The 26,228-nt window shown below is 34.8% G+C and overlaps 1 protein-coding gene across 8 annotated transcripts in view; it reads right to left on the bottom strand.

Annotated features, from left to right (window-relative positions):
* Positions 1 to 10,375: 10,375 nt before the first annotated feature.
* Positions 10,376 to 26,228, bottom strand: part of LOC110447036 (WD repeat-containing protein 64-like) — a 72,654-nt gene continuing 56,801 nt past the window's right edge. For 4 of the 8 annotated variants that reach the window (XM_021492438.1, XM_021492434.1, XM_021492440.1 and 1 more), the window contains 5 exons: positions 24,709 to 24,789; positions 23,969 to 24,058; positions 22,477 to 22,494; positions 14,029 to 14,241; positions 11,560 to 11,647 (listed from right to left, as the gene is read on the bottom strand). In XM_021492438.1, the coding sequence (XP_021348113.1) occupies positions 14,047 to 14,241; positions 22,477 to 22,494; positions 23,969 to 24,058; positions 24,709 to 24,789 (384 nt within the window). In that variant the 3' untranslated portion in view covers positions 11,560 to 11,647; positions 14,029 to 14,046. Of the gene's footprint in view, positions 11,648 to 14,028; positions 14,242 to 22,476; positions 22,495 to 22,944; positions 22,977 to 23,968; positions 24,059 to 24,708; positions 24,790 to 26,228 lie in introns of all 8 variants that reach the window. The other 4 variants (XM_021492437.1, XM_021492435.1, XM_021492442.1 and 1 more) reach the window with 4 other exon arrangements.

The following is a 26,228-nucleotide window of genomic DNA, read 5'->3' on the forward strand; positions in this document are numbered from 1 at the left end:
ATATTACTGCATCTAATTGGCTAACAGCCAACTGCTGATCACTCAGCTGTCCCTCGTGTTTATCAAATATATATTTTTATTGTTAATGTATAGCATTACACACTTAACACAACATACTGTAACAGGGTTTGACGAAGAAGCGGATTAGGTTTCCGTTCAATGGTCATTATACAGGACCCGAAAGCATTGCACGTAGATGGCGCTACAATCGATCATTAAAGGGACTGTCTTGACTGTTTTAAAAATCGAAACTTTAAATTAATCATAATCATAACAAAATGGTGAACTTTAATCAATATGACGTTTAATGTATCTGTTCTTTCTGAGAAATAACGGTAACAATCTTTCTATGTAAAAATCTAAGATGACAGTAATATTTTTTTTTATTTGTGAACTTTGAGAAAGAACAATCTAACTGTAATATTTCACTTTTAAATTTCGTTTTGGGGTCATGTAATGCATGTTCTTATAAACTCGATATCTTTGATGACGCTTCAAAGATATCGAGTTTATAAGAACATGCATTGTCAAAATAATACCCACTGTTTTTTCATTACAACACATTTTTTACGAAACTAAAAGCACGTTGTAGCGCTGTTGAAGTGTGATATGTTATAAAATACCTGAATAATTCTAACATTTTTGTTAGTGAAATATATATTACTTTCAACTCGATATATTTTAAATATTTCACTCTATGAACGATATCTTTCAAATTCTGAAGATCTAACATTTTGTATTGACCAATCAGTGTAGTACCTTCTATTCGCTGCAGTCGCAGGATTTCTATTGATACATCGTTGCTTCATACACAAAGGAATTGGCTTAACTTCCTGATTGCTAATTATGGTAGGCAAATACTAGCAAAGTAATATAAAAAAGCGGAAGAATTGTGTAGCGTAGCCCATTCAAATATTTACGGTGCCTTTTTGTCAAGCAATATGACGCAAGAAGTAGTCCCGTCGGTGTAGGTTCTTTAATCAAATTAATAAAAAAACAATTTTATGGTTTTCCCGCTCAACATCATGTACAGTTATTTTAAAGAGTGTGAAGAGAGTTTTCTGCCATGCTTGTCATATATATATTTATATACATACATGCATAATAAATATTCCCCGATTCTCCATTTAAGGACCTGACATTCTTTGAATTTTACCTTGATTAACATGATGGTGTCGTAGATGAAAGTTGGATGTTTATTCTTCAGGAACACCTGGTCTTATTCTCCTTGTTAATTTCCAAGTGTCTTCATTTAAGTGGTCTCTTGGTGCTCTAGTTTTAATGATTTTGAGTTCGAATTACAATTTTTCTAACATTTTAGTAGTTTAGTGTTGCTTTTGTTTGTAATCTAGTATAAGGCTTTGTGTGTTGTCTCACTTAAACAGAAACTATATATACTTTAAATTACTACAACGAGTTTGCTCTGTTAATAAGTTGATTTCAATATCTTTCACAAGAAAATGCAGTAAAGCTGCTGGACACCAAATCTCTTTATGAAACTCATTTGGTCACAGATGCCAACTGATTGTCCAAATTGATTATTTGCATAATTTATTTATTTATCGAATATGTTTGTTATTATCGTTCAGAATACATGTATTACACTATTGCCAATCAATAAATGTCCCCAAAGCACCAAAAATGTACATTTTAACTGCACGTTTAAATGTCAACAATTTGGTTAAAGCGTCATCTTCTAAGACCAAGGTTGCGAGTATGGCAGAATAACGCTAATTTTCACGACCGCCAGAGTGAAAATATCGGTATAAACTGCCATACGCGTGAAACATATACATTGTATATGGTATACAACGGGGACAACAAGAGTTTTCTATTTATAACAACTGTTTACAGTAACACAGCATAACTGTCTCTACATAGAAACGTTCTAATGACGTCACGCTTTACAGCTAGGCAGAGCGCCATTTTGAATGAGTTACTCAACATAATTCTGCCATTTGCTGCTATTATCTGGTAAGTTTCAAAACAAAAATCATATATGAATTATGTAGTTATGTAAATACCATGATGTATGTCGCGAAATTGCACCGAAACAACCACTTATTCTACCGTCGCTTCATCTGAACTTAAAACTGAAAATCTACGCAGTGAATAGAAAGAATCGTTCTGATTGGACAATACTGAAGTCATATATCCCCGGTTCCTATATCTTTACTATAGTGCTGATAAAGTTTAATGGTTTCTCCCAAGGTTAATACGTAGTATTACACTGGTTAAAATGTTATAAATAGGGAATACGTAGGGTTCACGATTAGTTTTTGTATATCGTATGTGGCCTCAATTTCCAAGACGGCTTTCATTTATGGGGAGCACTGAAAGTGGAAAAAGTGTTTACAGATCAAATCCCTGCGGCGACCCCTAAGGGTTTGAAATAAATACACATTTGAAATAAGATATATGGTTGTTTGATTTATAGATCATTTCTAGTGTCCATCCAATACAACCTGACAATTCAAGTCGTTTATCTTTAATTTTCAAAGTTGTCCGGATACGAAGGAGCAAATAAATCCACAGAATGTAGTTAACCTGTGATACATAGCTTTAGTTTTTCGTTCTGTTTTATGGACATCGATGTGTTTTAAAAATTATGTGTGTTTCTATGCTGACTCACTGTTTCATGCGGCGGCACACGACTCTCCCTGGCGCCCAATAGTGTCTCTAAACTATATACAGGCCAAGGTATCCACAACGTTGCTATGGAAACATGACGGAACGAATGACATATATACGACATTGTTGTCAAAATACATACTTCAGGACACTTTAATACCAGAGAGATTCTTTTTCCCAAGTCAGATGACAACCATTGCAAATGGAAGCTTTGCATATATTTTATTATTGAGACCTCAATTAAGAGAGAGAAAATAGTAAAAAAACAATAGATACATTAAAATAGTAAAAAGGGCTTTTCACCAACTTGTGAAAAGACTTAGTGTTTTTTGTTATGCTTTTTTTTGTATTATTATAAGTATTATAAGCTTACCGAAACATAATCTATATACTAATCCCTTTGTCTGCAACAGCAACCAAAATGAATCAATGGATTTAATGATAAAAATGTATGTATCGACAATAGACAGAAAGGTTTACACGATGGCCGATAGCGGCCGACAGAACACTCATATTAGTAAAAAGTGTATCTGTCTGACAGTTTGTCAAATTGTAAGTGGGCATTTTACACATTTTGTAAAACGAGTAAACTGTCATGACACTTTGTCAATTCATGAATGGCAGTGTACTTTCACAAAATAAACATTGGGGGAGGAGGAAGAAATGGAAGTAGGGTCACATTCCAAGGGCTGAGTAGAACAGAGTATGCATCTTTGATGTTTTAAGAGCTTTAAATTTTAAACCCCTTTTTTGCCCCGATCCTCAGTCTCCTGGGGGTTCAGATCCAATATTTGTTCAATTGTGAATCCTCACCAACTCTGAATGCTTGTTGTCAAATTCGTTTAAATTCCGATCAAGAAAATTTATGATGATGGCAAAGTAAAGCATATTAATTTAGCTCACGGGTCTGTCCTTTGGACCAGGGATAGCGCTCGCTCTTGTTTCATGTAATAACCTCAAATCGAGGATGTTACTGGCTCTGCATGGAGAGCGGAGTTTATTTGTAGGTAATGATCAGTCTATAATTACTTGGTGGTAGTCACCTCAATGTAATAAAAGAGTGTATATTGAGTACGTAAGCACCTAAAACTGGAACTGGTTCTGAATATTAAATAGATTTTCATAAAACATCAAATAATGATGTATGCATCTTTAATCATATTCTTATTTAATTTGTTCAGTAAAATTATACATGTATTTCTCAAAACAAAAAACACGATTTGCAGACAATACATCTAACCGTTGTGAAATGCACCAGAACAGTAGCGAGTTGACACATATATACAAATACCAGAAACAAATGATATTTTCCAAACTAAAAGAATGAATTGTAAAACAATAGTTTGCAAATTAAGATACATGTACTATTGTTCAATTATCACTCAAAGCTGAACCAGAATTATGTAGAGCAAAACATTGGCTATTGGTTGCATTTGAAGTAACTTTTGATACAGTCAAATCTACACACCTGCCTAAATAAATTTTATCAATTGAAGAATTCATCATATTTATTGTAATATTTAGCTGTGCTTGAAATATCTTACCAGCGTGTATTTGAATATTTCGCCGACACCAGCCACAGAAAAAAGGGTGATTAAATGCTTTAGCTGGAAATTTACAATAATAAAATATTGTATATTACAAATATGTGTCTTGTAAACAAGAAAAATAAAGCTATTTTAGAAGGAATAAACTGAATGGGTATTTTCAAATTAATTTTAACTGTCATTGTACAATACCAGAAAGCTTATAATATTACGCGTTAGATCTGTAGCGGAACTGGACTGGGTCGATCGTCGGCGACCAGGTATCTCAAATAGTAGAGCGTCCGTCTAGAGGTCGGAGGGTTCCTGGTTCGAACCCCGGTACGGCCGTTGCATTTCTCTTTCTCCTGTTACAGATTTAAATCTTAACAATACTAAAGATTTTGATCCTTTTTAACGGAAAGTATGGTACAGTATCCAGGAGCTTATATAACCCTATGTGGGAATATATCGTATCCACAGACACAGTGTATTATACATGATCATTGATGCATTGTGCCTAAATTTACGTAAACATGGGTGTATTGATAGGCAGGGATAATGCCTATGGATGAAACTGTCAGTAAAATGTTAAAGCCCAATTCTGTCCAGTACCTATTACGAATCAAGGTAAGCAATCTGTAAAAAAATCCCTGTTCTGAATTCAACGGATGAGAACAAATGTCAGTTGCATGCATACAGTGGCCAGAGTACGGTCACATTAATTGTTTAATTTTTCGCCAAACCAATGACCTGTAGGCTATGTGTCGTTACTGAAGTATATCCCGAGTTTACTTGAGCCCTGACACCAGATTTGACATATTTTGACAGATACATTTCTGGCGTTTAGCCAGAGCGCATTAAGCCTACTAGAAATGTGGATTTGGTTTGGTTTGGTTTAATTTTGTTTAACGTCCTATTAACAGCTAATATAATTTAGGGACGTGCATCCATGTGTGTAGTGTATGCGTGCTTGCGTGTGTGTATGCAAGAGACAGGGCATGTTGGTGTACTTGCCTCCTTGTGATAGCGCGGATCTGATGCAGTCTTTATAGTGCTATCGCACTGAAATACCATGCCGAGGCACCCAGTACAGCATTCCGCCTCGTCACATTATACTGACGACTTGTGAACCAGTTGTTGCCATTCCCATAAATGCTGAACGTTAAACAGGGAATAACAACCACCATTTTTAAGGACTTTGGTAGGTCCCGGCCTGGGGACAGAACTCGTTGCCTTCCACACCTGGGCAAACGCCATTAAAGCCAACGCAAGGCGCTAGGAAATAAAAGGTAGTTAGAATTAGAAAGAAAGATAAAGATCCCAAATATTGCAATGGATGCAGCAGATTTATTTTGGTCGCTTTTGTGTCCCCAAATAGAAGATACCAAAAGCAAATCCCCAATTCTGCAGGGGTTCCCGCATTAGTCGCCTCCTATGATACATGTAGTGAGTAACAGCAGGTGCATTCTTTTCCCGATCCCCCACCTGCAGGGGCTAAGAACTGTGGAATTGGTACATATATTCTTCGGGGTGCCTTTACGAACTGCTGTTAATTTTTGAAGCGATTAGAATTTCAAGATGGCCGCCACGGGCTCCGATTGGTTAATAGCCTATACAAATAGAGATTTCGTTAACGATATCAAGAACAGCGTTGAACTTTCAATATGATATAGTGATATGCAACTGCAAACTTTTTTCTCACATATTGTTTTAGCAAAAAAATAAAACGTCTGGTTTTCGTTGGGGGTCAAAGTTCAAATGCACTATATTGGTTAACAAATTAAATTATTTTTTATCTTTTTAAGTTCTATGAGGTCAAGATCCTTGATATTTGATACGCAAGATGCTGGGATGTTAAACTATCAGGTTTGAAAAAAAATAGTTGACCATGTTTCAAAATGCTGGCATCTGATTGGCTGGGACATGTTTGTCTTCTGCTTAAGAACGGCTGCACCAATTGACTCCTTTTCTTTGTATAAGTGATATTTATTAGGTCCCAAACAAGTGTTGTTACATTTTGTGCCGATCCGTAAATGCAAGATCGCAACCCTGGCATCTGATTGGTTGGGACATTTTCGATTTCCTCTCAAGAACCGCCGCACCAATTGACTCCTTTCTTGATACACTTGATCTTTATAAGGTTTCGAACAAGTGTTGTTCCATTTCATGCCAATCCAAAAATCCAAGATTGCCGCCCTGGCATTTGATTGGCTTAGCTATTTTTGACTTCTTCTCGAGAATAGCTGAAGGAATTGACTTCTTACTTGATACAATTGATCCTAATGAGGTACTAAACAAGTGTTGTTTCATTCTGTGCCGATTCGAAAATCCAAGACGACTGGCCTGGTCCCTGATTGGCTGGGACATCTTCGTCTTCTTCTCAAGAACGGCTGCACCGATTAACCTATTAGTTGGTACGATTGATCCTTATGGGGTCTCGAACAAGTGTTGTTACATTTCGTGCCGATCCGAAAAATCCAAGATTGCCGTCCTGACATCTGATTGGTTGAGATTTTTTCGACTTCTTCTCAAGAATGGCATCACTGATTGACTTCTGACTTGGAACAATTGATCCTTATGAGGTTCGGAACAAGTGTTAAGTTTCTTGCCGATCTGAAAATCCAAATTGGTCGCCCTGATCCCTGATTGGCTGAGACATTTTCGACTTAATCTGAAGAACGGCTCAAGCGAATGACTTCAAATTTGGTATAACGATTCCTTAAGACGTCCTAAATAAGCGTTCTCAATTGTTGTGCCACTCTGAAATCTAAGATGGTCGTTCACGCCTCTTATTGGCTTAACATTTTCGACTTTTTGTCTATTTTATTACTTTTTAACAAACCGATTGCGATACTGATGGGTATAGTACGCACGTAGTTTAGGATGTTGCCTGTCGTAAAGGGAGATACATTTGGAGTAAGAGAATGTATGTGGATAAACAATGGTAGTGAATATGGTGTATGAGGATATAGGAAGTACGTGTTGTAAGTAGAATATTTATGGTGTAGGTAGATGTATGTGGTTTCAGTGTAAGAAGAGGATAAATGTGGCAACGGATATGTATGAGGTAAAGGTGGTGAGGTAAGTAATAGGTGGTGTAGGAGGGTCACTATGGCGTACCATGTAGGAGCATAAAAACGTGTAGGCGAAGTCAGTAGGCGGTTATATATATGGTTTAGGAGTACATCTCCCAAATAGGGATAAATTATATAGGTGGTGAAGAGTGTGTAGCAGGTATATGATGCTATAGTTGGTGTAGGAGAGGTAAAGATTGTGCAGATAGTGATAGAGGTGTAGAAAGTGATAAGTGATGATGAAGGGTTCATGTGGTATATGAGGGTGTTGACTGCGTAGGAGGGAATAGGTGGTGTATTCCAGTTACAGTTTGATGGTGTAGGACGGTAAATTCTTTTGAAGTGGAAAAAAATTGATGTAAGAGATAAATACGGTATAGAAAGATATAGATAGGGTAGTATGCATGTAGCAAATTTGAGATGGTAACTGTGCTAGGGAATGGTTTATTTGATGTCAGTTGGTAATGGTGGTATGTGAGGGTAAAGGTGGTGTTGGTCGACATTGGTGGTAAATTTGGTGAAGGGTGGCTCAGACAAAAAATATCGTCATTTTTAAGTGACCTATTGAGGCATGGTGACATTTAATCTATAATTCGATTTATTTTAGTTTTGTTACCCTAAGTTAAGTATTAATAACTTTTGATTAAATATAAAGAATATAAAGTATTTAAAAAAAAAACGAATGCCAGTTTTATCAGATGACAAGAAATAGAGAAAAATTAGCGGCAGCAAATACCTTCAACATTTCGGTATTTTCTTGAATGTTTTGCCAACGATATACCTTTTAAATATTTCTTTGTTTAGATTTTGCTCTCGAAGGATGTGTTTTGAGTATAAATTACCTTTTCATTTACACGTTATTGTCATTTTTTAATAATTTTCATACAGTGCTACCGAACATATTACGAATGCCTTGTTGAACATACTACTTAACTATATATAAAGTACCGAATGGTCGATAATAACTGTAATCAAATAGATATTTACATTACTAAAATTGCCGTAAGTGTTTCCGGTTTGTGAATGATTCAAATTAATATTTCTCGAATGTTTGCTTGCAACAGCAAGATTATAGTCGTAACATTAGCCTGTTAGTGATCTTTAGTTATTGATTGAAATCGAGATAATAATATACTAGATCCGTATTCAGGTGTGTTGTCTCTGGACCGACTTTATCGTCATAAGTTAGCATGCATTTAGATCCAATGCTTTTAAAACGCCTTCGCAAAAATCAATTTTCCGTGTTTGTTATATCAGGTTTGTCTGCGTTAATTCCAGAATATACTGCTTGTTCAATCGATGTTTCAATCAATATACTATACGCGGATGCGGTAAATCTCGATCGATGAAAATGTACGGTAAAGAGGTGATATTGTCAACCGGAACCTACTTGGTATATTAAATGAGGGCGAATCTATTAGTGAATATAAGTACAAATAATAACATGTTACATGTTAAGCGGGAAATTAACAATGCTCGAATATGGATATTATTGGCGAGGGTCAGATATTGTACTGGGTGAACATTTCCTGGTATACAGTGTCTACCCCGTAAACGGCTATACCTGTCACTTTTCTATGTTTCACAGATTCAATTATTTTTTCCATTGATTTTTTTCTCTAACATTAACATTTTAGCTACCTTTCTAGTTACTTGTGTGTACTATATTACACGGGGTCGCCATGGTAGTTGATTAAAAGACAAGCTTTTGTTTAATGATATGCAGCAAACACATCAATTTACAAATAAACTGCCAATACACAAGACTTGAATTTAATTTAACTGACTTTATTAGTCACATAAAGACATGTAACATGCATTTTGATTTCTTAAGGCAAATCATATATAATAAATTACTAATTCACTTGAAGTCATATTCAGGTATTAATATGATCTCATTGAGGAATATTCATATAAATTTAATGACACATGTACGTGATAATAGCGAATAGTTCTAAGGAATGTTTACAACAGGCCACTTTGAGGGATATTTTTCGAAATATCAGATATCCTAGAGGGACCCTAGCGCCCACAATCATACAATCTTCGTTTGGCAGAAGGTTCTGCTGGTGGATTTTTGAAGTTCCCAATACTTGCCGTAAACTTGATAGTAAACCCGGATGTTTAGGACAAATGACTTTATCAAAAGTGTTACATGTCAACCAAAAACATTTTTTTAATCTTTTTTTAAGAAACGGTTAAAATTTGATTTGAGGAAGCAAGGCTGTGATAAGCAGAAATCAGTTGTATTTAAATTTCGTTAGAGATATGTGGATGGTTTATTTTTTGTATATTATCTACGGATGAACATTTTTGAACCACAAGCATGTAATTTTGTGTTCTTTTAAAATGATTATTAAAATTTTATGTTTTCAAGTTTCACATTAACATTTTTCAAGTTGACAATACCTGATACAATGTAGACACTTGAAAGCTCATGTAACAATTGATTTGAAAGTATCGGAAATACCGACAGGAATCTTTTTAGCACTACGTTTCGCCATATATGTTATAGGAGTTACCCTGGCTTTGATCATAAGTATTGTACTTATTGTAATATTTAATTGGTACTTGAAATTTAGTCTACCTCTTTGTGTACGAATTATGTAATTTCTACCAATACAAAGTATGTACACGTAGGCCAATTGTGTGTACCTCGGCGTGTACGAAGTATGTGCTTTCTACCAATACAAAGTATGTAGGCAGTTTGAAAGGAAATTTTAAAAAAGATAACACTTTTCGTATACGCCCTTGTTTACAGAAGATTTTGCATAAACATGCACAAAAGCGAGAGCATGACTAACAGATAACAATAAAAAATATGCAAATCATGTAAAAATAGCCTGGTAATAACCAAAAAAATCATTACTGTTGTCATTCCCACTGCCTTTTACTGCTGTCAGCAACACTTATCGTCGTTTGATGTGATTGTATTCAGTAATGTATTCCTCAATATTTATATATCATAACACGGGCAAAAACGTAGGTGTACACAACCATTAAGTGCATCAGTAAGCTCCCATCAAGATTCTGACACTTTAAAGCTATGCAAATACACTGTTTTCTCCCATATTAAAATATAGATAAAAATGGAGCTTTAGAAAATGTTATAAACTGGATATGAAATGAAATGATGGAAATGTTGATTTAAACATATTTTATTGTCGAAACAGACAAACGGATGAGAGACAAGTTCTAACAACTAACACGCTGTTCTCCACGAATGCAGCATATGAATTACATTTACATCGCGTGACGTACTATGTACACAGAGATACATTTACAAAATAATAATATGGTAGATGTATTTTTTGTCTAAATCAACTTTATCACAAAAAGTACTTATCAAAAAAAGTATGGAAATATTCATAACAAAGAAAACAATTTTGTATCACAGGTTGCTTTTTCATCACATAGAATATACATAATGAAGTATGTACAGATATACTTTACAATATATACAATGATATATATACACGGATATATATGTATATAACATTCACTACGAATTATTATATACATACAAATATGATAAACATTTTATCATATACGTACAACAATTATAGATAAAATATTCTAGCCATAATATATTTTATATTATACAATAAAGCATTACATACAAACAAATTATCCTACATATACCATATCATTTTGTACATTCTATTAATTTATACATCCATAAGCTGTGTACATACTGACGTGTGAACCAACAATATATTATATAGAGGAAGAGAGACTGGAAGAAGGGTTCCAGTTCATGTTGGATTTATCAGTATCCTATAGAAGTTTCTGTTTAATCAAGCAATGCATTGCCGAGATCAAACGTAGATTTCAAGACAATATATACCTGTATATGTGTCTAAATCAATAAAATATATTTGCAATTCTGTGGTATTGGTTGTTTACCTACTAACGTGGTTAACTGGTATTCTGTCCATATAATGCACTTATCAAAAGTATAATATGTATTATATATTGATAATTGAAATTGTTTCTTCCAATATTCTAAGATTATTTTGCATACCTGTTTTACTGATTGGAATCATAGAGAAACTACGTTTTTCTATCAGATCAAAGATCATGTCTTAGACACAATAGTACTGTTACTTCGGTAACGACACATTTCCAACTGGTCATGCACAAGTATCTGTCGTTATTCAGGGCGTCGCCTGTTTTGACAAAGTTCCTTTAGAGTGTCTCTTTGGCATGGACATATTGTTCGTTGGAAGAGTCACTCTCACACTGTTTATAAAGTCGTTGGATGTGTCACCGCTTTTTGGGTATCGACGTGGCATCGCTAGAACTCTGCTCCGAATGTCGGGACAAAGCAAAACTAGTGCCTGTACCAGATTTGAATATCGTACTTCGGCGTGCTGCCATCTTCATCTTATTTACTGGCGCAGATGGTGTTGCATCCTGTGGAGTAGAAATAGGAAGATTAGTTCGAGGTGTATCTTCTGTTTGAGAAAGCAATTGCGGTTAGCACGTGAATGCAGTTGCAATTGGCAAGGAATGATAATTAGATTGCATACGATGATAATCTTATCAAGATGGTCGTTACGTTTTGGCCAAATCTTGCTATTAGATATATTTTGCAAAATGGCCTTGTTCTCAAAAGGATACGACGTTGATTTTAGTGCATTAAATGGTTTTGCTACCGTGCCTAGTTCACATTACTATAAATATCGTCATCGCACACCAAGTGCTTCGAAACCATTACATATGTAAATGCGAGAGCGTCGCCATATTGTCAAACAAAATCGTCAAAAATATTTATGGAACCTACAATTTAAGATTAGAAATGTAATAATGCACGTGTTTTAATAGCTTCATGAGAAGTTATTAAACATCTTTATGATGACAATAACCATAACACGTTGCCATCATGAATAAACACATAACTGCACGTTTGTACATGTATTAGGCGAACTATTCATTATACCACAGCGAATATTACAAAAATGATCTTTCATTCAATTAAATGAAATTGGTGAAACCAGATACCCTATTTATATCCCCCACATTATCCATTCAATGCAATTTTATCATTATGATTGGCAGTTAGGTAACATTAAATACATTATAAATAATATATTCCTGTATTCACTTGAAATATAAAGGATGATTCGTGTATTGTCATTATAACGATGTAAATGTTAATGTATCAATTTAAGCTGAAAGATAAATGGTGTTAATGTTAATAGATATTTATTTTTTTAAATCGCTAATCGTCTCATTATGGTAAAGTATGTTAATTAGAGTAGAACAATAATAATTGAAGTCTTTATGAATTACTTACATATTTATATGTATAATACACTTTTTTTTTTTAATATATATTGTAGTTAGTCCAAGGCTTAGAAGACTTTCAAAAAGTAAAATATCCGTGTGAACTCAAAATATGGCTATGGAATTAAACAAAATAAAGCAACTAAGTTTGTAGTCAGTGAAAGGATTTAGTGACTTTGAAAAACACAATATTGCCTCCGAACTCAATGATATTTGTTATAAAAAATTCCTTTCTTGAAATATAAAATATTCGAAAAGATATATCATATATATTTTAAAGTGAATCTTTTTAAAATATGTAAAGTTGTGTTATATATATTTGCATTAAGAACCTATTAGTGTATCCTTATTAATAAATATTAATTTTCTTGCGTTACTAATCAGAAATAAAATCATTTTGGTTTGTTTTCTTACTAATTCTGACCCCCATTCATTCCTGTATTCCGTCTTTGCGTATTGCAGAGTTATCTTCTCTTGTGAGCAGGTATTGATTGTTACGTCATTTGTTTGTGAGAAAATGACGTAACAATCAATACCTGCTCACAAGAGAAGATAACTCTGCAATACGCAAAGACGGAATACAGGAATGAATGCGCTGATAGTTAATCTGCGTATCTGTATGGTGAAATGACGTTACGTTCCGTGGCAAAAGTGTTTCATTCACATCCAATAACATCGAGTTCCCTTGCAAGCTTTAATGTTATGTTCCTTTGCTTTAATTTTGCAGTAAAATTACGTCCGATCGCTATGATTATTTTTAAAATGTATTTTCCATGTAAGCGTAAGTTATAACAAACGTCATCTAAAAAATCAGACTTATAAAAGAACAATTGGTGTAGGTAACATGACGACAGATTGCTTGTCATTGCAAACCAACCAATTAAAATGTAGCCGTCGTTATATATACACAAATATTAAGATAGTATGTGAAAATATATCCAATATACTTTATATCCCTGACATACAAACTAAGACATGTTAATGTAGATATATATTAATATGGATATATATATAAATGGTTATGACATATTTTCCACAACCAAGGATAGAAGCAGCAGGGAGGTAGAAAAAGTAAGGAGTAAAGCATGGCAATAAAATGTCTACAAAAGGTCAAAATGGTGTAGAGTTCATAACGTTCGTATTGGATCAATAATCTCATCCTAAATGCGTATATACAAAAGTATTAAAAGTAAAGAAGTCGTTGGTTACAGTTGAAGTCAATATTATTCGTATATATTACTACATCTGGCAAAAGACATTGTGCAAGTATTTCGTTATGAGCCTGGCGTTGTCTAGCAATCGTTTTTGTAAATGTAAACCATCACCAGGGAACTGATCCGAATCCATTGTCAATGCAGTGTATCTATACGACATACTGATTACGGGAAAGGGTGTTTTATACGGGAACTACTACATTCATGCACCATGGGTTTATTAAACTACATGCAACGGCGTCTAGAAGTTGAATAAGTACGGTATATTCCGATATATGATCTACAATGTTTTACCACGATTACCGCAACTGATCAAGTCTTTTTAGACGATTTGCGAACGTCATACAAGGGGTTGTTGGATTGTAGTGAGTTATAGACAGACGTCATACGCGGGACTCTGTCTATACGCCGGCTGCTAGTGGACGAAGTGCTAGCTGACACCTTAAAGGAGCTCATCCTCCTGGCCTTGGATTCCCGCCTTGTGGTCATCCTAATCTGCGGCAGGGGCTGGGTATTAAACCGTTATAACAAGTCAATAAACACAAATAAAACATCAGCACAATTCGTTAGATAGGGTTTCACAGCTCAGAGTAATATATTCAGAAATAAACAAGTCAGTGTGAAAGAAACATCAACAAAAACCATACAAAGGATACATCAACACATACATGTATAAATGTAGATTTTAAGAAATCTTTACATCAACAAACCCCCATCTAAGACGTACATAACACAAATACTAATACTTAAAAAAGACAGTGTTAGAAAATAACCTTACACACACCTTTACACAAACCAAGTTTATATATAGATGTCATGCATTTTAGGGTGAACAAAATGAGGATTCCATAGATAATGGTAAAGCCGATTATGTTAAGATAAGCCACGTAGTGGATTGAAGTAACTGCTAGTTAATGTTCCTGTTAACAAGTTTTAAACATGGTCAGTACATGGAATGACCAACAGAAAACAACTTTAATAGTTTTTATCACAATTTCATGCGAGAATGTCGTATTTTTAAGCAAATGAGGATTAGCGAATGAAAACAAATTACACAAGTTTATACATGTAAATAACTAAAGTTTAATTTTTGAATTATTAAGTTAAAATTGTTTTGATGGTTTGCACCATATATTCAATTTGAACGTTGACATGCTAAAGATGTTAAATACGTGATATTGTACGAATACAAATAAAGCGACTGTACAGCACAACTCACAAGATGATATTTATATATATATAAACACTGTATCAGTTGCTAATATACCAGTAACACTGGCAGGTGATAATAAATATCAATCATCCTGTACAGTTTTACCTCATCTAAAAATGTCAGTGATAACACGAAACAACAACAAGTCATTCCTTTAAAGGAGTATTTTGATTTTCTTGTTCGGACAAAGAAATAACCTCAAATTAACAGGAATATTACTAGTCATCATGGGACCAGTAATTGGAGAATATTTAGACAAAATTAGCGAGCAGAAATGTTTTCAAAATTTTTTATCGATCATACACGTAAAAGTTTATAAAAGCCCTTTGCTAATATTGACAATAACGATTAAACGACATAGCTGGTAATGTGTCATTTTAATACTCATGTCCCCTCGGCGATATGGATTTAACTGTCGTCAATGATAAACTACCCTTAAGGATATTTCCCGAAAGTTTATACGACTTATCGTCCGCTTGTGATGCAACACTGTCTTATTTCACCAATGAGGCATCACCATAATCAAGGAAGTTTTAGCATTTGACAAAAAGTGCAAATACATTAAAAAGTGAGCTTGACCTTGAATGAATCACCGTGTCGTTGCAATGCATATGCTATTGTGTTTCGTCGTATCTCATAGGCAACCACAACAATGAGGAAATAACGGAAATGAGATCATTTAACCTTTTGACATGAACATTCATACACAACTAAGATGGGTCTACATTAAAGAAAACAGCACTTTGTACATTGGTTTATTTTTAACATTCCTCGTTTAAAATAACGAGGAATGAGAGCACAAAGAGAACAAAGTTATGGGGAAGTTAAGTTAATGCAGGAACACGGGAAATGTCGAAAGGGGAAACAAATAAAATCAGAATGCTTCATGCGATGCGCAAAATGCCCATGTCTTGATGTGTAAATGTGGTTTGTAATGTATCGAAATCGTGACTTGAAAAAAGAGCTACTGTAAACCGCATAGTGTCAAATGCGATCATCTACAGTAAATAATTAAACTAATGAGGGTGGTACATTTTGTTAAAGGTTTTCATATAAGGATCTGAATAAATAAATATTGTTCAATGTTTTAAAGTCAGATAGCTATTTGTATTTGGTATGGTTTCGTCGTTTCACCTAGAGTGAGAATGAATATATAATTGATTGATAATATATTCGCGAGAGATAATGTGTCTAATGTCGCAAAGGAGTGAGCGATTTAACTTTGAGTTTCACATTTCCAGTCGGAGTTTAAACTATTCTATAAAAAATTGTTTGCAAAGACAAGCATTTACATATTTGCTTAGACAGAAATCATTTGTTCTTTTTCTCAAAATATTAAGCTGTTATCGATATCCTTATAGGTGTATACATTTTACAAGTTTGTATAATATACAAGCAGGGTATATTTATACGATGACTCATTCAGTGTGTGCGAGTTTCATAGATATTCATCAATTCGTTGCAAAACCTCATTACGTTTCAATAAAACTTACAAGCACTCTTGCTAATTTACCTAACGATTTAATGGAACTTCACCTTCTAAAAACGATTGGTTATACAGTATTGACGAACTGCTTATAAACAACAGGAGAATACCGAAGTGTAAAACAAAACCATTACTCGAACTTAAAATCGATAAAACTAGGCCTAAATATGAACAAAACATAGGTTTACATGGAGACCCATTAAAAGTACAAGAAGACTAAGACGATGTGTTCCAGAAAGGTAATCGTCTGATTCATCAACGACACAAAAAAAAAAAAAAAAAAAACGTAGCGTACATACATCCGTAAAAACTTGGACAACAATACGGGAAAACAGGTACATGTATCAAAGCTTTGAAATCGCAGGTTGCATACATATTATGCCTATATCTTCTGTTCTATAAACATAATTTTGTTTATATATTTGATCTTGTGGCATTGTGGCAAAAGATACAGATTACCTATGTTCATAACCCAATGACCTATTTCCAAAAGACTAAGATGGTCTATGTAGCTTTTACTTGGTTCTTAAACCACAGTGGAGCCCTGCTGACCTGCCAGTGTTCTTTTGGTTGGAAGCATCTTTAAGTAGTGATGATAAAAGAAAGTGCAAATGGAAGAGGCTACACTACACGAGGATGGAGGGGGGGGGGGGAGCAGAAGGCAAAAGGGATAATTCTATTTATACAATCTAGTGTTTCTCCAGGCATATTTCACTTATGTTGGGTCTTTCCATGCATCTATCTGTTTGTAGACAAAATGAATATGAATAAGGACATGAATTGGAGGTACCTCCTTCTAAATCACTGCACCAATTTTAATCATACATATGGTACACATAATACTTCAATTGAGGGGGTGTGAATAGAGTATGCAAAATGGATGAAGTTAAACCCCTTTAAAACATTGTTTGCACTATTAAGAACACATACCTGACCAATTTCAATGATACTTAGTACATATAATGCTTACATTGATCATGACGGGACATGAGTATTCGGTAATATAGAACTGAGAACTTTAGCTTCTAAATTTATGGAGTTATATCCCTTTGTTGAAAAAAACATTGCTTAAGCTACTCATTCTAAAATAATGTTCTGATTTGATTGATTCTTATTACACAGAACCCTCACAACAACATGTAGCAATTTTAGTAAACCTCCCCTATATTTCCCCGTCCAATAACCATGGAGAGACATTTAAGCAGCATGGGCATGGGGACTAAGTGTTTGGATTAATCATGAAACCCCCGTTGACCATATATGTGCTGGCTTGGCATTAAAGGACGAATACATTCATGCTTTTATGAGAGTCCGCTGGTTATGATCCCTTAGGATTTAGTCGCTTCGTCATTACATTTGCATGGAAATTGTAGAGACAGACAACCATTTATGTAATTGCTGGTCATGAATATATGGATACACTTAGGCTACAACAAGTACTTTCATAGGTCAGCCCCGCCCCTTATGCCTTAATGCAGGTTTATAACATTGAAATACATGTATTTGATATTCCAACCGTACATCCAAACATGTGTGCTAAACAAACACAATCATGGATGCATCCTTGGGTCTAGCCCCATTATTAGATATGTATTTGCCTAGAATGCCTTTTAATGAAAACGTTTTTTCAGGATCGCTTTAAAATCACAGCGATCTTCATTTTGTTAACAAAAACATATGGAAAGACAATGATGAAAATAAATCATATTTGATTTCGGACAAACTCTGAATGATCACAACAATTTAAGCACTCATTAGTGATGACCAAATATGCAAAAAGCTGAGCAATCCTAAATGCGGACGTTCTGTAATTCTTGATGATAATGTTGATGATGAGTGTAAATATGGCAGAATGGGGATGACTAGGTGTAATGAGAATGATGTCATTCAATTGTATGTTGCTAAAGACGAATGTTTTGATATTGAGTTTGAATAATGGTGAAGGTAGTGATGTAAGGCTCCGCTTAACTTTTTAGCTCACCTGCCCAAAGGGCATGTGAGCTTATGCCATAGAGATGCGTCCGTCGTCCGTCCGTTTGTCCGTCAATTTTTTGTTTAAACGACTTCTTCTGAAGATCCGAAAGGCATAGGGTCATGATTTTTGGCCAGTAGAATCCTATAATGGAGCCTGACAAAGTTTGCGAATGAAAATGACCTAGGTCACATGGGTCAAATAGGTCTAAACATTCAAACGACTTCTTCTGAAGATCCGAAAGGCCTGAAGTCATTATTTTAGGCCAGTAGTATCCTATGATGAAGCCAAAAAAATTTGCAATTGAAAATGACAGGGGTCAAATAGGTTTAAACCTTCAAACGACTTTTTTGAAGATATGAATGGCCTTGAGTCATGATATTTGGCCATTAGTATCCTATGATGGAGCTCGACAAAGTTTGCAAATGAAATGACCTTGACCTACTTTCAAGGTCGCAGGTGTCAAATAGGTTTAAACCTTCAAATAACTTCTTCTAAAGATCTGAAAGGCTTAGAGTCATGATTTATGGTCAGTTCCTTTCTATGATGACGCAAACCAAAGTTTGTGAATGCAAACGAGCTTGACCTACTTTCAAGGTCACAGGGGTCAAACAAGTCTAAACCTTTAAACGATTTCTAAATATCCAATCGACCTTACTTCACAATATTTTGCCAACACCTCCATGTAACAAAACAAACAGGTGAGCGATACAGGCCCTTCTTGGGCCTCTTGTCTGCTATACAATATATCAGCTGCTTTTACATAAAATGGCATCTAACTTGTTTATATGAAGTTCATGGGAATGTGGTACCTTACATCCTAAAACATGGTCACTGTGACCACAATTTGACGTTTAACCTTAAATTAGATTACTGAAATAACGGTTTCCAGACCACATTTTAGCTGCTGTTTCATAAATGGGCATCAAACGTTTTATATTGGTACATCATGGGAAGACGGTGTGTCGCTTCCTAAAACAAGGTCACTGTTGCCTTAATTTGACCTTCACCTCCCATACTAAAATAATGAGTTTTAGAGCATTTCTCATCATTGCAGTCACTGTTTCATGAATGGGCAACAAACTTTGTGTATATGTACATAATCAGGCGGTGAATGGCATCCAAAAAGCAAGGTCACTGTGACCTCAATTTTACCTTTAACTTTGAACTTGAGTATTGAAATAATGGTTTCCAGAGAACATCTAGACGACTGTTTGATGAATGGCCTTCAAACCTTTTATATAGGAATATCATAGAATGTCGGCATGTCCATCCTAAAATGAGGTCCCCGACCTCAATTGGACCTTTGGATGACCTTGATCTCAAGTGCTGAAATAATGGTTTCAGTGAAGCTGTTGTTGCAATGTCAATTCGACTTTTGACCTTTGACTTCAATTTCAAATACTGATTGAGATCTTTAATCTTTCTTTGTTGAACATAGAAAGACATTTACTGCACTAGTGAACTATGATTGAGTGTTTGTTCTGCTGACCAATTTGGAATTTATAACATGTTAACAGTTGAGCTACCAACACTATACAATACAATTGCTGGGCATGGATAGTTTACATATATGCTACCACAATGGTGTCAGGGTCCAGCCCTTCCCCCTATAACCATACATGACGGTATTCAAGTCCTTAAAAAAAGGTGTTGTTATTAAAATGCTTCTTCCCTGACAATTCTATTCAATTTAAATGCGATCAAATATATATTGCATGGCAATGTAACATTATTGACAAATGATAACCTAAACCTGTCTGTCTATTGTCTATATATGCATTTATTTTCATAATTTAATCCGTGTATTCATTCGTTTACAGTTGCAGACATGGAGAATTTTAAAATATATGATATTTTGGTTAGTTTGTAATGATAAAAAGAAGAAGAAGAAGAAACGGACCAAACTTTGTTTTGGGGACATAATAATGATAAGAAACAGATCAAAAACAATATGTCCCCAAACTTTAAAACTTTGTTTGGGGGCATGATTATAAGAAACTGAGTAAAACCAATAAGTCCCCCACTTCGTTTGGGGGACTTAATAAGAAACGGAGCAAACATAATATGTTCCCAAACTCCGATTGGGGAACATAAATAACGGAATACACAACAGAAACAGTCGAAAAATGCATCCGAATAATGTTTGGTCTTTTGACACTGAAGGTAAAGCCTCAAGTAAATGAGACCTAAAACCCAAGCCATCTAGCTAGGATTACACGTAAATTAGTTATATTGTATCACATAATGGACTGTGTTATCCAGTGAATATACCTATGTCATATTTGTTTGCGTATTAACCCATGTAATATGACCTGTCAGCCCTGTGATTGGTTGTAAGTTTCAATTGTAACGTCATGCCTAGGACAAGTACATGACGTCATAGACTAATTACGCACTAGAGTCAAAATGGCGTTTTTTTTACATTTCAAGGTTGCATAAATTGTCGTTTTACACGAATAAAGGCCACAAATCTTGATAATGTGATAAAGAGGATATTACATTCGGTTTCATTTCATATGTACTTTATGAAACCCGTCACGTATTGTTCATTTTAGCTCTTAGACTCGTTTCATAAATCTCATATAAAATGGAAACTCATGTAAAATCCTATATAAATGTGGTATTGGTAAGCTTATAAAAACGCACATATTTTGCACGATACGTTTAATACTAAACAGAAGCAATGTCGTCTTCTTTTGGGTACACGAATCACCACCAGACCATGACGACGCTCCCTACCTTATCATCTGAATGAGAAAGGTTTAATGTGACATAAAGGTTACACAGTTCCCATTTGGTAAACGACACAACGTTTTTCCATGCTGCACCTACATGTTAAGTCGGACGTCTAACGTCAGTGTACCCAAAACGGTACAACTGTGGGGAAAATGTGTGTCCTGCTATGCATTATGTATACTAATGCGTAGTCGAGTATCACAAAAAATATTAATTGTTTAAGGACAAAGAACGTTTCCACGCTTTGCTGGTGGAGTTGTTCTGTCATAAACAGGGACTCACATTTAAATGTAAATCAGGATAGCATTAGTGTCGCCGACAACGGAAGGTAGATATAAAGTTAAGGGGATCGCACTACAAGGCATTACATTTTTTTATTGCATATCGCATTGCAAATGTAGGTAGTAGACAATTGTTTACAATATTACCAGTTCACGATACACGGCATTAACAAAGACGGTATGGCGTTGCTACAGTTGGTATTTACACGCTCCTTGTACCGTATACCGAGTCACTGAGAGTTATACAAGAATAGATATGCAGGTACAACCGTTTTATCATAAACCTGGGTGAGTATTTTAACACAAGCATCTGTATTGTCTAATGTGGAAAAATGTTAAAAATGAAAAATAAAAATCGTTCTTATTTCTTGATAAAATTCGACAAAACAAACCGCATCAAGCTGTTACAAGATACAACTTTTATCTATTATTATATTTCCCCCTTAAGGGTTTCTGACATGGCAGTCCATTCCAATATAAGGTAATGCTACAAGGCTACATGAAGCTGTTTACCAGTATCATCTGTCATCCTGTCGACCCCAGGTAAAAATCGATAGTCACACGTTATATGGTATAACTTCATGTCTTTCGAAAATTGATTTTGCGAAATGTTTCTTTATGGAGGATCATATGTAGTATCACGTAATGAAATGCTATCCGGGCGAAATATTTACATCGTTAATGAAATGTCGTCTTAAGTTTACGATCTATACAGCAATGATGATAGAAAATTTTAATAACGCGTTGCTATTTCAGGACAAGCGATATCCGGTATATATTGACGTACACTGCTCCTTGTATCAATGTACCGGAGTAAACTCAAATAATAGCAGCCAGTGCTCATGGTGATACGCAAAAAAAACAAATCATTCACATGAAAACTATGTACGGTAATTACTGCCAATTAACCTGAAATATTTGCAGTTAACATTTAAAGTGTGGAGTAATTAACATTAAAAGAAGGTTTATAAATATTAAATGAAAGAGACTATTTTACGTTAGTACAAAGTACGATGGTTGGTAGGCTAAAGAGAAATGCCAACTAAATTACCTGTTCAGACTGGGTTTTCTGAAACAGTTAACGATAATCAATTCCCTTACATTTGATCAACATGTGGCTCTATCGTACCAACATAAAGACTACATCACAAAAGATCGCCCTACATACGCATCACAACGACAGTGTTTCCTTCTCTAAAGCACTGGGATCGTTAATCAAAAACGTTATGTATTGAGCGGAACCATAACAACCAAAGCCTAGTTTTAATGATAAACAAGCATGAGGCATGAACGCACAAAACGGCCACGGAATTAATACAAAAAATATTTTCGCTGTCTTCTTTTTATTCAAATAGCAAACCCAAAGAACACACATTCTGACAAACGAAAAAAACAAGAGGAAATTCATGTCATTGCTGCAACAAATCATAACAGCTGATCAATATTATGTTAATATTTATGTTTTCATATTGCGCCTTCCACCATGACATACAAACAGGGCAATTACACGTAAGATTACCATCACTGAAATCAGCCTGCTAAACCCTAATCCTACAAACAAATTGTGTTTTTTCTTTTGTTAAAATAATTCAAGACAAAACTGTAATACAGTAAAACATAATTACAACAAAATATTTCACCCACTAGGAAAACCTTGATTTGCATAACGTAAAACTTTTCAGCTGAAAAAAGTGACCAGTGGAGTATGTTTTCTTTCTGTTTATTTACATAGTTACGATTCAATAGGTGTAAGCTATGTTGTCATATTTCCAAGAAAAAATATTACCTCTCAAGATTTGAGATATTGAACCATGATATTAATCCATTTTACTATGGAACAAATAATTAACAAGAAGAAAAATTATATTAAATCGATCATTGTCGAAAACCAAACAAAGAAATAGTTTTTGTCACCAGGACTGACCATTCCTCTCACTATCATTTGTTTGTTCACTATTTAGCATAAAACGATAGCCGCTTTACACCTATTCAGACTACACAATTGTACGTTTGCATACGTATAGATAATCAATATATCGCTTTTCATGCTACAAAGAGTAGATAAAGAATAATAATTTTAACGGCAATGATAGGTGAATGCATTGCCTACTACACGGAATAACAAACACATTATATTACTGAAACGTATAGCATGGACGCTTTTAAAAGATTTCAATTATTCATGGTTTATCATATCAGCCCCACCTGCCAAGCCGTGGTAAAAAAGGATATTTCCGTTATGGCATTAATTATTCTGTTTCATTACATTAAATGAATGCAATCACACGAATTCATATGTTTCCAAGTCATTCTGGCCAACAATTCAGTATATTTGCAGCTCCATATACATATTAATTATAACCAGTCATGCGGCCAAATTGCTTGTATATGAATCGAACCCCTTTTAGATCGTAAACATATCGATTTCTGTAATGAATATAACAGATTTGCCTCGATTAAAATCAAGCAATTATGCCATATAAGAGACACACATGAACAATGAAGAGGTGTGAAATACACGTGGAGTTCACTACAATACTCACTTTATTTGTTCCGAAGAGAAAATTTGACTCATTATCTACTGGAACAGTATAACTGGCCTCGGGAGTTTTCATCCGTTTTGGTGTCCGGATCTTGAAAGAAATGAGAACGTTATCGGAGTACTGACTTTATGTTTAGATAAAGGCCAAAGTGCAAAAATAGTTGGTCTGAAGGGTTAGCCTTTAGATAGAATATTCTGATGAAAGAAGAAGAAAATGAAAACAACTGTACAGTACTATTCTTCAGCCTTTCGTTCGCTGAGAACAATATCCAGAGAACAATAGTATATAATTAAGCGGAGAGAGATCAATATTTTAATATGATTAAGCGGTTAGCTTCACCTTACTCCCACAATTAATCAACTGACAATCTAAACAAACTCTAGCGGTCATGTTTATTCTAGGCAAGTAGCATAGACGTATAGAGTACATACTACCGATAAAATTGAATTGATTTGTGTCAAACAACTAACCTCATTTTAATCTGATACCCAATCTTAGCATAGCTTAATACAATTAAGCTAATCGATTAAAATATCAATGTAACATGAAAGTGTTAATTTTATTTGCAGGCACCACCGAATACGTTCTTACTGAAATCAACGGTATTACTCAACCTTAGCAGCAATTACAATTAACACGTGTCACGTTCGTAAATTCATTATAAAAAGAAAATGAACGATCAAGACTTAATGGAATGTAGTAAAACCGTTATAATATTTTGAAATATTAACCATGCTTACCCTATAGACTGGCAGTGCACGATAAATCGCTCCCTGATTTTTATCGCCGGGAGTAAAACTTTCAAGGTGGTGGTTGTAGGCCTACAATAACAAACATCAAAATCAACAACTGCTTAAGACAAAGTTTACATAACAAATTCAAATTACAAATCTGTTGATTAAAACAACACTATTGAAACTATCGTTTTCATTATATTCAAATTTGAAAATATGATGCCATACTGCACCATAACACTATAGACAAAATACTTTCAGGAATCGTAGCTGCAATATAAGCAATAACACGAGTTTACGAGAGTATCAGATTAATATCCAAATGTCCTTCCCTTTGTTTTGTCAAAACAAAGTTTAATAGCTATCAACTTGAACAATTTTCCAAGCGCCTTGGAAGAATGCCACGTGCATATTTGCAATTATTCATGTTACACCACACCAAGATTAGATGTTTGCGATTTAAAAGGCATGACCATGATCTCTAAGCAAGATCGGGATTGTAAAATTTGCATTCAAATAACGCTATCAATACAATCGGCAGTGTTTTTAAAACCATCACTCTAAGCCAAATACTTTACACCAAACATTCCTATCCAATCCTGTAAGTGATTTCTTCATAGCTCCAACAATTCGACGCTAGAACAATTAGGGATAGACTCCTGCATTGATCAATTTCAAAGGATGTTGAACTGAGTGTGTCTTTGCATAATTCAAAGTACTCCGAAGCAGATCGTTTCAATTTAGTATTGTTTCAGACACAAAAAGGTCAATAGCCCAATAAATCAGTATGATTATGTCCAATACACGAATATCGAAATCCCAGGGTTATGCTGTCTTATGTTCTATGCACCCCTGTAATATGTTATGATGAAATCGGGTGCATCACTTTGTCAATGTAAACAATACCCTAGTTTGTTTTTCCCTTTGATGTACATCAAAAGAATCGCACGACTGTGTAACGATAAAAAATGTCCGGCTTTGTAATCAGTGGTCACTCTTCTGTACTTTCAAAAGACAGTAATCAGCCTAGCAATAGTTCAGTTTTTTAACACGAAAACCAATGAAATATTTAACCGAGTGTTTTCGATGGGATGCAGAGAGCGTACGTGAGCGCAATTCTTGCATTTTTGTGGATTCCATTACCCTGCTTTTTCAACCATATTTGATGGTGGTATTCTCGTCATGTCAACGAAGCAATAATAACCGCGGAGTTGATGTTCATGCAAAGAGTTTGTGGATGAAACAGGCGGCGTATAAAATTGATGTGGCAAAACATAAGGTTCACTCGAACCCTTTACAAATCAGTAGCATATTTGACTATATTAATTTTACCAGGAGGTGTGTCGTATAACTAGCCATGCTACGCCATCACCGTTTAGGTTGTAAACAAAGCGACACACACTCTGTTTCACATACGTTTAAATCCCTGATCCAAAGACAATACAATTGTGACCAATAAAGCATCAAAATAAGTAGGTATGTATCCAAAACCATTACATATAAGTTGTGTGTTCCTATTTTAAACT

The sequence above is a fragment of the Mizuhopecten yessoensis genome, unplaced genomic scaffold (assembly GCF_002113885.1).
Source record: "Mizuhopecten yessoensis strain PY_sf001 unplaced genomic scaffold, ASM211388v2 scaffold3135, whole genome shotgun sequence".
NCBI classification, from domain to species: Eukaryota; Metazoa; Mollusca; class Bivalvia; order Pectinida; family Pectinidae; genus Mizuhopecten; species Mizuhopecten yessoensis.